The sequence below is a fragment of the Nerophis lumbriciformis genome, linkage group LG38 (genome assembly GCF_033978685.3).
Source record: "Nerophis lumbriciformis linkage group LG38, RoL_Nlum_v2.1, whole genome shotgun sequence".
Lineage (NCBI taxonomy): Eukaryota > Metazoa > Chordata > Actinopteri > Syngnathiformes > Syngnathidae > Nerophis > Nerophis lumbriciformis.
Genome location: NC_084585.2, coordinates 283,518 through 300,000, shown reverse-complemented (window position 1 = coordinate 300,000; position 16,483 = coordinate 283,518). Strand labels below are relative to the sequence as shown.

Here is a 16,483-nt window from a genome sequence, read left to right as displayed (position 1 = left end):
TACTGATAAATGTGTAATGACAGCTCCAAAAACGAATTCAAACCACAAAATAAAATAAATAAATCAACACAAAAACGTGACACATTATGGGTGGGTCACATATGCATGTACAGTAGATGGCAGTATTGTCCTGTTTAAAAGTGTCACAACATTGCTGTTTACGGCAGACAAACTGCTTTACGGTAGACGAAAACTTGACTGCTGTTGTTGTGTGTTGTTACCGCGCTGGGAGGACGTTAATGAAACTGCCTAACAATAAACCCACATAAGAAACCAAGAACTCGCCCTCCATCATTAGCTGTTTATATTGTGGGAAAGCGGACGTGAGAACAGGCTGTCAACACGTCACTCAGGTCCGCATGGAGCTGGAGGGGGCGTGGCCTCCAGCTCCGCCTGAATTTCGGGAGATTTTTGGGAGAAAATTTGTCCCGGGAGGTTTTTGGGAGAGGCGCTGAATTTCGGGAGTCTCCCGGAAAATCCGGGAGGGTTGGCAAGTATGGTCTTTGGTCGTGTTTTTGCAGTAGGGTCTTAAAAACATGAAAGCGCTCCTGTCTGTATGGAGGATCTTTGACCGCCAGATCATTTTATTTGGCGTCAAACATTTTTACAAAATGTTTTCATTCTTTTAATTTCGACAGAAAAAAAATGATATACTGCATGAAATAGTATTTCTTTTCAACTTGAATGTTATCTGATTATGCAGCAATTATTGTACTGTATTTTATACTGTATTACAATATATTATACCATTTTTTGCCATTAATAAGTGTACCAGATCATTTTCAAGTTTATATCACCATGACAGGACAATTAGTTTGCCTTAATGAAATGTATTTTTTAAACATTAAGCTTTTTTTTTTAAACAGCTTAACACACAAAAAGGACATGAACATGTTTTTAAAGAGAATTTAAAAAATACCTGCAGTGTCTTGCCAGATGTTGGATTTTGTAGGAATACAGAATTTGTATCGCTGCTGTAGGAGCACTTGCATTCAGAGAAGGAGCTACACCATGTTTAGATACCAGTTTCACACATTAATAACAGAAAATGTGGATTGTTACAATCAAAAACAGCTTGTTCGTGTCATACAGAAGCTCTTTCACAAGGTAGGTACTAAAAATATATTGGTTTTACACCTGATACCTAAAAACAGCAGTTTTTCTGGTATAAAGAAAATATTTGACAAGGTAGATCATCAAAAACAGTGATTTTGGGTGCAGATTCCGAAAAACAGCAAAGAGCTCCCGTCTTAGACTAGTGTTTTTGCAGGTATTCTTAATAAACAGATTGTTGTTCTTGTCATATAGAAGATCTTTGACAAGGCAGGTCTTTAAAAACACTGTTTTTATAGCAGATTCCTAAAAACAGCGGACCCATTGGTACCGGGCCGCACCGTCTTCCCCGGTCCGTGGGACAAATTTTCAAGCGTTGACCGGTCCGCAGCTACAAAAAGGTTGGGGACCACTGATATAGAAGATCTTTGACAAGGCAGGTCCTTAAAAACTTTGTTTTTAATGCAGATTCCTAAAAACAGCAGCGCTCTTCTGTTATAAAAATCTTAGACTATTGAATTTGCAGTTATTCGTCGCAAACAGCTTGTTCTTGTCATATAGAAGCTCTTTCACAAGGTAGGTACTAAAAAAACATTGTTTTTACACCTGATACATAAAAACAGCACTTTTTCTGGTATAAGGAAAATATTTGACAAGGTAGATCATCAAAAACAGTGATTTGGGTGGCAGATTCCTAAAAACAGCAAAGAGTTCCCGTCTTACACTAGTGTTTTTGCAGGTATTCCTTTAAAAATAGCTCATTGTTCTTGTCATATAGAGGATCTTTGACAAGCGTTTTGGTAGCAAAATCCTAAAATCAGCGAAGCGCTCTTGTCATAGAAAATATCTTAGACTAGTTTTTTTGCAGTTATTCCTAATAAACAGCTCGTTGTTCTTGTCATATAGAAGATCTTTGACAAGGCAGGTCCTTAAAAACTTTGTTTTTAATTCAGATTCCTAAAAAAAGCAGCGCTCTTCTGTTATAAAAATCTTAGACTATTGAATTTGCAGTTATTCGTCGCAAACAGCTTGTTCTTGTCATATAGAAGCTCTTTCACAAGGTAGGTACTAAACAAACATTGTGTTTACACCTGATACATAAAAACAGCACTTTTTCTGGTATAAGGAAAATATTTGACAAGGTAGGTCATCAAAAACACTGATTTTGGTGGCAGATTCCTAAAAACAGCAAAGAGCTCCCGTCTTAGACTAGTGTTTTTGCAGTTATTCTTAATAAACAGCTCATTGTTCTTGTCATATAGAAGATCTTTGACAAGGCACATCTTTAAAAATACTGTTTTTAAAGCAGATTCCTAAAAACAGCAGCGCTCTTCTGTTATAAAAATCTTAGACTATTGATTTTGCAGTTATTCGTCGCAAACAGCTTGTTCTTGTCATATAGAAGTTCTTTCACAAGGTAGGTACTAAAAAAACATTGTTTTTACACCTGATACATAAAAACAGCACTTTTTCTGGTATAAGGAAAATGTTTGACAAGGTAGATCATCAAAAACAGTGAATTTTGGTGGCAGATTCCTAAAAACAGCAACGAGCTCCCGTCTTAGACTAGTGTTTTTGCAGTTATTCTTAATAAACAGCTCGTTGTTCTTGTCATATAGAAGATCTTTGACAAGGCAGGTCTTTAAAAATACTGTTTTTATAGCAGATTCCTAAAAACAGCAGCGCTCTTCTGTTATAAAAATCTTAGACTATTGAATTTGCAGTTATTCGTCGCAAACAGCTTGTTCTTGTCATATAGAAGCTCTTTCACAAAGTAGGTACTAAACAAACATTATGTTTACACCTGATACATAAAAACAGCACTTTTTCTGGTATAAGGAAAATGTTTGACAAGGTAGATCATCAAAAACAGTGAATTTTGGTGGCAGATTCCTAAAAACAGCAACGAGCTCCCGTCTTAGACTAGTGTTTTTGCAGTTATTCTTAATAAACAGCTCGTTGTTCTTGTCATATAGAAGATCTTTGACAAGGCAGGTCTTTAAAAATACTGTTTTTATAGCAGATTCCTAAAAACAGCAGCGCTCTTCTGTTATAAAAATCTTAGACTATTGAATTTGCAGTTATTCGTCGCAAACAGCTTGTTCTTGTCATATAGAAGCTCTTTCACAAAGTAGGTACTAAACAAACATTGTTTTTACACCTGATACATAAAAACAGCACTTTTTCTGGTATAAGGAAAATATTTGACAAGGTAGATCATCAAAAACACTGATTTTGGTGGCAGATTCCTAAAAACAGCAACGAGCTCCCGTCTTAGACTAGTGTTTTTGCAGTTATTCTTAATAAACAGCTCGTTGTTCTTGTCATATAGAAGATCTTTGACAAGGCAGGTCTTTAAAAATACTGTTTTTTAAGCAGGTTCCTAAAAACAGCAGCACTCTTCTGTTATAAAAATCTTAGACTATTGATTTTGCAGTTGTTCGTCGCAAACAGCTTTTTCTTGTCATATAGAAGTTTTTTCACAAAGTAGGTACTAAAAAACATTGTTTACACCTGATACATAAAAACAGCACCTTTTCTGGTACAAGGAAAATATTTGACAAGGTAGATCATCAAAAACAGTGAATTTTGGTGGCAGATTCCTAAAAACAGCAACGAGCTCCCGTCTTAGACTAGTGTTTTTGCAGGTATTCTTAATAAACAACTCGTTGTTCTTGTCATATAGAAGATCTTTGACAAGGCACGTCTTTATAAATACTGTTTTTAAAGCAGATTCCTAAAAACAGCAGCGCTCTTCTGTTATAAACATCTTAGACTATTGAATTTGCAGTTATTCGTCGCAAACAGCTTGTTCTTGTCATATAGAAGCTCTTTCACAAGGTAGGTACTAAACAAACATTGTGTTTACACCTGATACATAAAAACAGCACTTTTTCTGGTATAAGGAAAATATTTGACAAGGTAGGTCATCAAAAACACTGATTTTGGTGGCAGATTCCTAAAAACAGCAAAGAGCTCCCGTCTTAGACTAGTGTTTTTGCAGTTATTCTTAATAAACAGCTCATTGTTCTTGTCATATAGAAGATCTTTGACAAGGCACATCTTTAAAAATACTGTTTTTAAAGCAGATTCCTAAAAACAGCAGCGCTCTTCTGTTATAAAAATCTTAGACTATTGATTTTGCAGTTATTCGTCGCAAACAGCTTGTTCTTGTCATATAGAAGTTCTTTCACAAGGTAGGTACTAAAAAAACATTGTTTTTACACCTGATACATAAAAACAGCACTTTTTCTGGTATAAGGAAAATGTTTGACAAGGTAGATCATCAAAAACAGTGAATTTTGGTGGCAGATTCCTAAAAACAGCAACGAGCTCCCGTCTTAGACTAGTGTTTTTGCAGTTATTCTTAATAAACAGCTCGTTGTTCTTGTCATATAGAAGATCTTTGACAAGGCAGGTCTTTAAAAATACTGTTTTTATAGCAGATTCCTAAAAACAGCAGCGCTCTTCTGTTATAAAAATCTTAGACTATTGAATTTGCAGTTATTCGTCGCAAACAGCTTGTTCTTGTCATATAGAAGCTCTTTCACAAAGTAGGTACTAAACAAACATTGTTTTTACACCTGATACATAAAAACAGCACTTTTTCTGGTATAAGGAAAATATTTGACAAGGTAGATCATCAAAAACACTGATTTTGGTGGCAGATTCCTAAAAACAGCAACGAGCTCCCGTCTTAGACTAGTGTTTTTGCAGTTATTCTTAATAAACAGCTCGTTGTTCTTGTCATATAGAAGATCTTTGACAAGGCAGGTCTTTAAAAATACTGTTTTTTAAGCAGGTTCCTAAAAACAGCAGCACTCTTCTGTTATAAAAATCTTAGACTATTGATTTTGCAGTTGTTCGTCGCAAACAGCTTTTTCTTGTCATATAGAAGTTTTTTCACAAAGTAGGTACTAAAAAACATTGTTTACACCTGATACATAAAAACAGCACCTTTTCTGGTACAAGGAAAATATTTGACAAGGTAGATCATCAAAAACAGTGAATTTTGGTGGCAGATTCCTAAAAACAGCAACGAGCTCCCGTCTTAGACTAGTGTTTTTGCAGGTATTCTTAATAAACAACTCGTTGTTCTTGTCATATAGAAGATCTTTGACAAGGCACGTCTTTATAAATACTGTTTTTAAAGCAGATTCCTAAAAACAGCAGCGCTCTTCTGTTATAAACATCTTAGACTATTGAATTTGCAGTTATTCGTCGCAAACAGCTTGTTCTTGTCATATAGAAGCTCTTTCACAAGGTAGGTACTAAACAAACATTGTGTTTACACCTGATACATAAAAACAGCACTTTTTCTGGTATAAGGAAAATATTTGACAAGGTAGGTCATCAAAAACACTGATTTTGGTGGCAGATTCCTAAAAACAGCAAAGAGCTCCCGTCTTAGACTAGTGTTTTTGCAGTTATTCTTAATAAACAGCTCATTGTTCTTGTCATATAGAAGATCTTTGACAAGGCACATCTTTAAAAATACTGTTTTTAAAGCAGATTCCTAAAAACAGCAGCGCTCTTCTGTTATAAAAATCTTAGACTATTGATTTTGCAGTTATTCGTCGCAAACAGCTTGTTCTTGTCATATAGAAGTTCTTTCACAAGGTAGGTACTAAAAAAACATTGTTTTTACACCTGATACATAAAAACAGCACTTTTTCTGGTATAAGGAAAATGTTTGACAAGGTAGATCATCAAAAACAGTGAATTTTGGTGGCAGATTCCTAAAAACAGCAACGAGCTCCCGTCTTAGACTAGTGTTTTTGCAGTTATTCTTAATAAACAGCTCGTTGTTCTTGTCATATAGAAGATCTTTGACAAGGCAGGTCTTTAAAAATACTGTTTTTATAGCAGATTCCTAAAAACAGCAGCGCTCTTCTGTTATAAAAATCTTAGACTATTGAATTTGCAGTTATTCGTCGCAAACAGCTTGTTCTTGTCATATAGAAGCTCTTTCACAAAGTAGGTACTAAACAAACATTGTGTTTACACCTGATACATAAAAACAGCACTTTTTCTGGTATAAGGAAAATGTTTGACAAGGTAGATCATCAAAAACAGTGAATTTTGGTGGCAGATTCCTAAAAACAGCAACGAGCTCCCGTCTTAGACTAGTGTTTTTGCAGTTATTCTTAATAAACAGCTCGTTGTTCTTGTCATATAGAAGATCTTTGACAAGGCAGGTCTTTAAAAATACTGTTTTTATAGCAGATTCCTAAAAACAGCAGCGCTCTTCTGTTATAAAAATCTTAGACTATTGAATTTGCAGTTATTCGTCGCAAACAGCTTGTTCTTGTCATATAGAAGCTCTTTCACAAAGTAGGTACTAAACAAACATTGTTTTTACACCTGATACATAAAAACAGCACTTTTTCTGGTATAAGGAAAATATTTGACAAGGTAGATCATCAAAAACACTGATTTTGGTGGCAGATTCCTAAAAACAGCAACGAGCTCCCGTCTTAGACTAGTGTTTTTGCAGTTATTCTTAATAAACAGCTCGTTGTTCTTGTCATATAGAAGATCTTTGACAAGGCAGGTCTTTAAAAATACTGTTTTTTAAGCAGGTTCCTAAAAACAGCAGCACTCTTCTGTTATAAAAATCTTAGACTATTGATTTTGCAGTTGTTCGTCGCAAACAGCTTTTTCTTGTCATATAGAAGTTTTTTCACAAAGTAGGTACTAAAAAACATTGTTTACACCTGATACATAAAAACAGCACCTTTTCTGGTACAAGGAAAATATTTGACAAGGTAGATCATCAAAAACAGTGAATTTTGGTGGCAGATTCCTAAAAACAGCAACGAGCTCCCGTCTTAGACTAGTGTTTTTGCAGGTATTCTTAATAAACAACTCGTTGTTCTTGTCATATAGAAGATCTTTGACAAGGCACGTCTTTATAAATACTGTTTTTAAAGCAGATTCCTAAAAACAGCAGCGCTCTTCTGTTATAAACATCTTAGACTATTGAATTTGCAGTTATTCGTCGCAAACAGCTTGTTCTTGTCATATAGAAGCTCTTTCACAAGGTAGGTACTAAACAAACATTGTTTTTACACCTGATACATAAAAACAGCACTTTTTCTGGTATAAGGAAAATATTTGACAAGGTAGGTCATCAAAAACACTGATTTTGGTGGCAGATTCCTAAAAACAGCAAAGAGCTCCCGTCTTAGACTAGTGTTTTTGCAGTTATTCTTAATAAACAGCTCATTGTTCTTGTCACATAGAAGATCTTTGACAAGGCACATCTTTAAAAATACTGTTTTTAAAGCAGATTCCTAAAAACAGCAGCGCTCTTCTGTTATAAAAATCTTAGACTATTGATTTTGCAGTTATTCGTCGCAAACAGCTTGTTCTTGTCATATAGAAGCTCTTTCACAAGGTAGGTACTAAAAAAACATTGTTTTTACACCTGATACATAAAAACAGCACTTTTTCTGGTATAAGGAAAATGTTTGACAAGGTAGATCATCAAAAACAGTGAATTTTGGTGGCAGATTCCTAAAAACAGCAACGAGCTCCCGTCTTAGACTAGTGTTTTTGCAGTTATTCTTAATAAACAGCTCGTTGTTCTTGTCATATAGAAGATCTTTGACAAGGCAGGTCTTTAAAAATACTGTTTTTAAAGCAGATTCCTAAAAAAAGCAGCGCTCTTCTATTATAAAAAATCTTAGACTATTGATTTTGCAGTTATTCGTCGCAAACAGCTTGTTCTTGTCATATAGAAGCTCTTTCACAAGGTAGGTACTAAAAAAACATTATGTTTACACCTGATACATAAAAACAGCACTTTTCTGGTATAAGGGAAATATTTGACAAGGTAGATCATCAAAAACAGTGAATTTTGGTGGCAGATTCCTAAAAACAGCAACGAGCTCCCGTCTTAGACTAGTGTTTTTGCAGTTATTCTTAATAAACAGATCGTTGTTCTTGTCATATAGAAGATCTTTGACAAGGCAGGTCTTTAAAAATACTGTTTTTAAAGCAGATTCCTTAAAAACAGCAGCGCTCTTCTATTATAAAAATCTTAGACTATTGATTTTGCAGTTATTCGTCGCAAACAGCTTGTTCTTGTCATATAGAAGTTCTTTCACAAGGTAGGTACTAAAAAAACATTGTGTTTACACCTGATACATAAAAACAGCACTTTTTCTGGTATAAGGGAAATATTTGACAAGGTAGATCATCAAAAACACTGATTTTGGTGGCAGATTCCTAAAAACAGCAAAGAGCTCCCGTCTTAGACTAGTGTTTTTGCAGGTATGTCCTTAAAAACAGCATATTGTTCTTGTCATATAGAAGATCTTTGACACGGTGGGTCCTTAAAAGCAGTGTTTTTACAGCAAATTCCTAAAAACAGCACATTGTTTTGTGATACAGTATAAACGATCTTTGACTTGTGATTTTGTAGAAGATTCCTAAAAACAACAGAGCGCTCCTGTTCTATAGATCTTTGACAAAGTAGATCTTAAAAACAGTGTTTTACAGAAGATTCCTAAAAACAGTGCAGTGTTCTTGTCATAAAGTAGATCTTTGACTTGTGATTTTTGTGAAAGATTACTAAAACCAGCCCAGCGCTCCTGTTATATAGAAGATCTTTGACAAGGTAGATCTTAAAAACTGCTTTTGCTGCAGATTTTTAAAAACAGTACATTGCTCTTGTCATAGAATTGATCTTTGGCCTATGATTTTGTGTAGCAGATTTTTAAAAACAGCCAAGCGCTCCTGTTCTATAGAAGATCTTTGACAAAGTAGATCTTTGAAAGAGTGTTTTACAGAAGATTCTTAAAAACAGTACAGTGTTCTTGTCATAAAGTAGATCTTTGACTTGTGATTTTGGTGAAAGATAACTAAAAACAGCCCAACGCTCCTGTTCTATAGAAGATCTTTGACAAAGTAGATCTTTAAAAGAGTGTTTTACAGAAGATTCCTAAAAACAGCACAGTGTTCTTGTCATAAAGTAGATCTTTGACTTGTGATTTTGGTGAAAGATAACTAAAAACAGCCCAACGCTCCTGTCATATAGAAGATCTTTGACAAGGTAGATCTTAAAAACCGCTATTGCTGCAGATTATTAAAAACAGTACAATGCTCTTGTCATAGAATTGATCTTTGGCCTATGATTTTGTGTAGCAGATTTTTAAAAACAGCCAAGCGCTCCTGTTCTATAGAAGATCTTTGACAAAGTAGATCTTTAAAAGAGTGTTTTACAGAAGATTCCTAAAAACAGTACAGTGTTCTTGTCATAAAGACGATCTTTGACTTGTGATTTTGGTGAAAGATAACTAAAAACAGCCCAGCGCTCCTGTTCTATAGAAGATCTTTGACAAAGTAGATCTTTAAAATAGTGTTTTACAGAAGATTCCTAAAAACAGTGCAGTGTTCTTGTCATAAAGTAGATCTTTGACTTGTGATTTTGGTGAAAGATAACTAAAAACAGCCCAACGCTCCTGTTATATAGAAGATCTTTGACAAAGTAGATCTTTAAAAGAGTGTTTTACAGAAGATTCTTAAAAACAGTACAGTGTTCTTGTCATAAAGTAGATCTTTGACTTGTGATTTTGGTGAAAGATAACTAAAAACAGCCCAACGCTCCTGTTCTATAGAAGATCTTTGACAAAGTAGATCTTTAAAAGAGTGTTTTACAGAAGATTCCTAAAAACAGCACAGTGTTCTTGTCATAAAGTAGATCTTTGACTTGTGATTTTGGTGAAAGATAACTAAAAACAGCCCAACGCTCCTGTCATATAGAAGATCTTTGACAAGGTAGATCTTAAAAACCGCTATTGCTGCAGATTATTAAAAACAGTACAATGCTCTTGTCATAGAATTGATCTTTGGCCTATGATTTTGTGTAGCAGATTTTTAAAAACAGCCAAGCGCTCCTGTTCTATAGAAGATCTTTGACAAAGTAGATCTTTAAAAGAGTGTTTTACAGAAGATTCCTAAAAACAGTACAGTGTTCTTGTCATAAAGACGATCTTTGACTTGTGATTTTGGTGAAAGATAACTAAAAACAGCCCAGCGCTCCTGTTCTATAGAAGATCTTTGACAAAGTAGATCTTTAAAATAGTGTTTTACAGAAGATTCCTAAAAACAGTGCAGTGTTCTTGTCATAAAGTAGATCTTTGACTTGTGATTTTTGTGAAAGATTACTAAAAACCAGCCCAGCGCTCCTGTTATATAGAAGATCTTTGACAAGGTAGATCTTAAAAACTGCTTTTGCTGCAGATTTTTAAAAACAGTACATTGCTCTTGTCATAGAATTGATCTTTGGCCTATGATTTTGTGTAGCAGATTTTTAAAAACAGCCAAGCGCTCCTGTTATACAGAAGATCTTTGACAAAGTAGATCTTTGAAAGAGTGTTTTACAGAAGATTCTTAAAAACAGTACAGTGTTTTTGTCATAAAGTAGATCTTTGACTTGTGATTTTGGTGAAAGATAACTAAAAACAGCCCAACGCTCCTGTTCAATAGAAGATCTTTGACAAAGTAGATCTTTAAAAGAGTGTTTTACAGAAGATTCCTAAAAACAGCACAGTGTTCTTGTCATAAAGTAGATCTTTGACTTGTGATTTTGGTGAAAGATAACTAAAAACAGCCCAACGCTCCTGTCATATAGAAGATCTTTGACAAGGTAGATCTTAAAAACCGCTATTGCTGCAGATTATTAAAAACAGTACAATGCTCTTGTCATAGAATTGATCTTTGGCCTATGATTTTGTGTAGCAGATTTTTAAAAACAGCCAAGCACTCCTGTTCTATAGAAGATCTTTGACAAAGTAGATCTTTAAAAGAGTGTTTTACAGAAGATTCCTAAAAACAGTACAGTGTTCTTGTCATAAAGACGATCTTTGACTTGTGATTTTGGTGAAAGATAACTAAAAACAGCCCAGCGCTCCTGTTATATAGAAGATCTTTGACAAAGTAGATCTTTAAAATAGTGTTTTACAGAAGATTCCTAAAAACAGTGCAGTGTTCTTGTCATAAAGTATATCTTTGACTTGTGATTTTGGTGAAAGATAACTAAAAACAGCCCAACGCTCCTGTTATATAGAAGATCTTTGACAAAGTAGATCTTTAAAAGAGTGTTTTACAGAAGATTCCTAAAAACAGCACAGTGTTCTTGTCATAAAGTAGATCTTTGACTTGTGATTTTGGTGAAAGATTACTAAAGCCAGCCCAGCGCTCCTGTTATATAGAAGATCTTTGACAAGGTAGATCTTAAAAACTGCTTTTGCTGCAGATTCTTAAAAACAGTACATTGCTCTTGTCATAGAATTGATCTTTGGTCTATGATTTTATGTAGCAGATTTTTATAAACAGCCAAGTGCTCCTGTTATACAGAAGATCTTTGACAAAGTAGATCTTAAAAACAGTGTTTTACAGAAGATTCCTAAAAACAGTACAGTGTTCTTGTCATAAAGTAGATCTTTGATTTTTGTGAAAGATTACTAAAACCAGCCCAGCGCTCCTGTTGTATAGAAGATCTTTGACAAGGTAGATCTTAAAAACTGCTTTTGCTGCAGATTCTTAAAAACAGTACAATGCTCTTGTCAGAGAATTGATCTTTGTCCTATGATTTTGTGTAGCAGATTTTTAAAAACAGCCAAGCCCTCCTGTTCTATAGAAGATCTTTGACAAAGTAGATCTTTAAAAGAGTGTTTTACAGAAGATTCCTAAAAACAGTACAGTGTTCTTGTCATAAAGAAGATCTTTGATTTTTGTGAAAGATTACTAAAACCAGCCCAGCGCTCCTGTTATAGAGAAGATCTTTGACAAGGTAGATCTGTAAAACTGTTCCTGCTCAGGATCTTTGTCTAGGTGGGTCTTATAGCCCTCTTGTCATATGGAGGATCTTTGACTGGGTAGAGCCTCAGAGAAACAGCACAGTGCTCCTGTCATATAAAAGATCTTTGAGCAATGTTTTGGCAGTCGCCACATGAGCTGTCCAGGCAGTTGTGTAGCAACTCGGGGTCAAAGGTCAACGCATTGATTGTGCCGGCGGTCGCCATGGCTCAGAGTGGATGATGGCGTGCGTCACCGTGGTAACCCGTCAACAAAGCACACTGCAGTGCAGGGATTGAACACGCGGCAGTTACGACTTCTCAAGTTGGGAGGAAGACGGCGCTGAGACGGAAGGAGACCACCACCTGCTGACCTCGGACTTCTTTTGCACTTTACTGACTTTTCCACTTGCTGAGGAAGCTTCTAGAAGGTGAGGTGGCACACACACTGTTGTGACTGCTGCCGGGCGGGGGAAAACCACGTCTCCACCAGTCCAGTCCTTCTTGGCGTCTCCTTCGCCCTGATGATGACCACAGGTGACATGCGTGGGCGGGGCCAGCCTCTGCCCCGCCCTCATGACCCTCTAGACCGAGGTGACGAAGACCAGGACTGTGAGGACCGCCCTGATGGTGGCGTGCTAGACCGAGGTGACGAAGACCAGGACTGTGAGGACCACCGACCTGATAGTGGCGTGCTAGACCGAGGTGACGAAGACCAGGACTGTGAGGACCACCGACCTGATAGTGGCGTGCTAGACCGAGGTGACGAAGACCAGGACTGTGAGGACCGCCCTGATGGTGGCGTGCTAGACCGAGGTGAAGAAGACCAGGACTGTGAGGACCACCGACCTGATAGTGGCATGCTAGACCGAGGTGACGAAGACCAGGACTGTGAGGACCGCCCTGAAGGTGACATTAAAGAGGAATATTTGTCCCTTTATCTCATTCGTTATTTGTCATATTCTGGTCTCATACCAACTCTCATTTCTCGTGTGATGGCTTCTCACCTGTTGTTTTATATCTCATGTCATAGTTTCTCATGCCAGATGTCACACATGTCTAGTCATGTCTCACGTCTTGTCTCATGTCTCACAACTCGTCTTTTGCTTCTCATGTCCCACGTCAAATGTCTCATAGCTCATTTGTGCTTCGTGTCTTGTGATTCGTGTCTCATCTGTTATTTCGTGTCTCATGTCATAGTTTATCATGCCAGATGTCTCACATTATGTCTCATGTCTCATGATTTGCATTTCATGTCCCACGTCAAATGTCTCATACCTCATATATTCATGTTATGTGATTCATGTCTCATCTGTGGTTTTGTGTCTCATGTCATAGTTTCTCATGCCAGATGTCACACATGTCTAGTCATGTCTCACGTCTTGTCTCATGTCTCACAACTCATGTTTTGCTTCTCATGTCCCACGTCAAATGTCTCATAGCTCATTTGTGCTTCGTGTCTTGTGATTCGTGTCTCATCTGTTGTTTCGTGTCTCATGTCATAGTTTATCATGCCAGATGTCTCACATTATGTCTCATGTCTCATGATTTGCATCTCATGTCCCACGTCAAATGTCTCATACCTCATATATTCATGTTATGTGATTCATGTCTCATCTGTTGTTTTGTGTCTCATGTCATAGTTTATCATGCCAGATGTCACACATGTCTAGTCATGTCTCACGTCTTGTCTCATGTCTCACAACTCGTGTTTTGCTTCTCATGTCCCACGTCAAATGTCTCATAGCGCATTTGTGCTTCGTGTCTTGTGATTCGTGTCTCATGTCATAGTTTATCATGCCAGATGTCTCACACTATGTCTCATGTCTCACAACTCATGGTTTGCATCTCATGTCCCACGTCAAATGTCTCATACCTCATATATTCATGTCTTGTGATTCATGTCTCATCTGTGGTTTTGTGTCTCATGTCATAGTTTTGTCATGTTCAATGTCACACATGTCTAGTCATGTCTCACGTCTTGTCTCATGTCTCACAACTTGTGTTTTGCATCTCATGTCCCACGTCAAATGTCTCATAGCTCATTTGCACTTCATGTCTTGTGATTCATGTCTCATCTGTTGTTTTGTGTCTCATTTCATAGTTTCTCATGCCAGATGTCACACATGTCTAGTCATGTCTCATGTCTTGTCTCATGTCTCACAACTCATGTTTTGCATCTCATGTCCCACTTCAAATGTCTCATACCTCATTTTTGCTTCATGTCTCATCTGTTGTTTTGTGTCCCGTGTCATAGTTTCTCATGCCAGATGTCACACATGTCTCACATGTTGTCTCATGTCTCACAACTTGTGTTTTGTATCTCATGTCCCACGTCAAATGTCTCATATTTCATATATTCTGCTTCATGTCTTGTGATTCATGTCTCTTTTATTGCTTTATGTCTCATGTCATAGTTTCTCATGCCAGATGTCACACATGTCTAGTCATGTCTCACGTCTTGTCTCTTGTCTCACAACTCATGTTTTGCATCTCATGCCCCACTTCAAATGTCTCATATCTCATTTGTGCTTCATGTCTTGTGTCTCCTTTCACTTTCTCATGCTACACGTGCTTAGCTTTGGCTCATGTCTCACAACTCATGTTTTGTATCTCATGTCCCACGTCAAATGTCTCATATTTCATATATTCCGCTTCGTGTCTTGTGATTTGTGTCTCATCTGTTGTTTTTGTGTCTCATGTCATAGTTTATCATGCCAGATGTCACATATGTCTAGTCATGTCTCACGTCTTGTCTCATGTCTCACGACTCGTGTTTTGCATCTCATGTCCCACGTCAAGTGTCTCATATCTCATATATTCCGCTTCGTGTCTTGTGATTTGTGTCTCATCTGTTGTTTTTGTGTCTCATGTCATAGTTTATCATGCCAGATGTCTCACACTATGTCTCATGTCTCACGACTCATGATTTGCATCTCATGTCCCACATCAAATGTCTCATACCTCATATATTCATGTCTTGTCATTCATGTCTCACCTGTTGTTTTGTGTCTCATGTCATAGTTTCTCATGCCAGATGTCACACATGTCTAGTCATGTCTCACGTCTTGTCTCATGTCTCACAACTCATGTTTTGCATCTCATGTCCCACATCAAATGTCTCATAGCTCATGTGTGCTTCATGTCTTGTGATTCATGTCTCATCTGTTGTTTTATGTCTCATGAAATAGATTATCATGCCTGATGTCACACATGTCTAGTCATGTCTCACGTCTTGTCTCATGTCTCACAACTCGTGTTTTGCTTCTCATGTCCCACGTCAAATGTCTCATAACTCATTTGTGGTTCGTGTCTTGTGATTCGTGTCTCATCTGTTGTTTCGTGTCTCATGTCATAGTTTATCATGCCAGATGTCTCACACTATGTCTCATGTCTCACGACTCATGATTTGCATCTCATGTCCCACGTCAAATGTCTCATACTTCATATATTCATGTCTTGTGATTCATGTCTCATCTGTGGTTTTGTGTCTCATGTCATAGTTTCTCATGCCAGATGTCACACATGTCTAGCCATGTCTCACGTCTTCTATCATGTCTCACAACTCATGTTTTGCATCTCATGTCCCACGTCAAATGTCTCATACTTCATATATTCATGTCTTGTGATTCATGTCTCATCTGTGGTTTTGTGTCTCATGTCATAGTTTCTCATGCCAGATGTCACACATGTCTAGCCATGTCTCACGTCTTCTATCATGTCTCACAACTCATGTTTTGCATCTCATGTCCCACGTCAAATGTCTCACACCTCAAGTGCGCTTCACGTCTTGTGATTCATGTCTCACCTGTTGTTTTATGTCTCATGTCATAGTTTCTCTTATTCAATGTCACACATGTCTAGCCATGTCTCACGTCTTGTCTCATGTCTCACAACTCATGTTTTGCATCTCATGTCCCATGTCCAATGTCTCATAGCTCATTTGCACTTCATGTCTTGTGATTCATGTCTCATCTGTTGTTTTATATCTCATGTCATAGTTTATCATGCCAGATGTCACAATTGTCTAGTCATGTCTCACGTCTTGTCTCATGTCTCACAACTCATGTTTTGCATCTCATGTCCCACTTCAAATGTCTCATACCTCATTTGCGCGTCATGTCTTGTGATTCATGGCTCATCTGTTGTTTCGTGTCTCATGTCATAGTTTATCATGTCCACAATGTACACATGTATAGCTGTGTCTTACGTCTTGTCTCATGTCTCACAACTCATGATTTGTATCTCATGTCCCACATCAAATGTCTCATACCTCATTTGCGCTTCATGTCTTGTCATTCATGTCTCTTTTATTGCTTAATGTCTCATGTCATAGATTTTCATGCCAGATGTCACATATGTCTAGTCATGTCTCACGCCTTGTCTCATGTCTCGCGCCTCATGTTTTGCACCTCATGTCCAACGTCTCATACCTCATTTGTGCTTCCCGTCTTGTGATTCATGTTTCTTATATTGCTTAATGTCTCATGTCATAGATTATCATGCCAGATGTCACACATGTCTAGTCATGTCTCACGTCTTGTCTCTTGTCTCGTGTTTTGCCTCTCATGTCCCACGTCCAATGTCTCATACCTCAAGTGCGCTTCACGTCTTGTGATTCATGT

General features: G+C 37.1%; 1 protein-coding gene across 1 annotated transcript in view; it reads left to right on the top strand.

Moving 5' to 3' along the window:
• Positions 1 to 12,382: 12,382 nt before the first annotated feature.
• The window catches only part of LOC133574967 (uncharacterized), a 36,161-nt gene continuing 32,060 nt past the window's right edge, over positions 12,383 to 16,483 (top strand). Inside the window, exon 1 of the mRNA XM_061927377.1 lies at positions 12,383 to 12,767. Within this exon, the coding sequence (XP_061783361.1) occupies positions 12,383 to 12,767 (385 nt within the window). The remainder of the gene's footprint in view (positions 12,768 to 16,483) is intronic.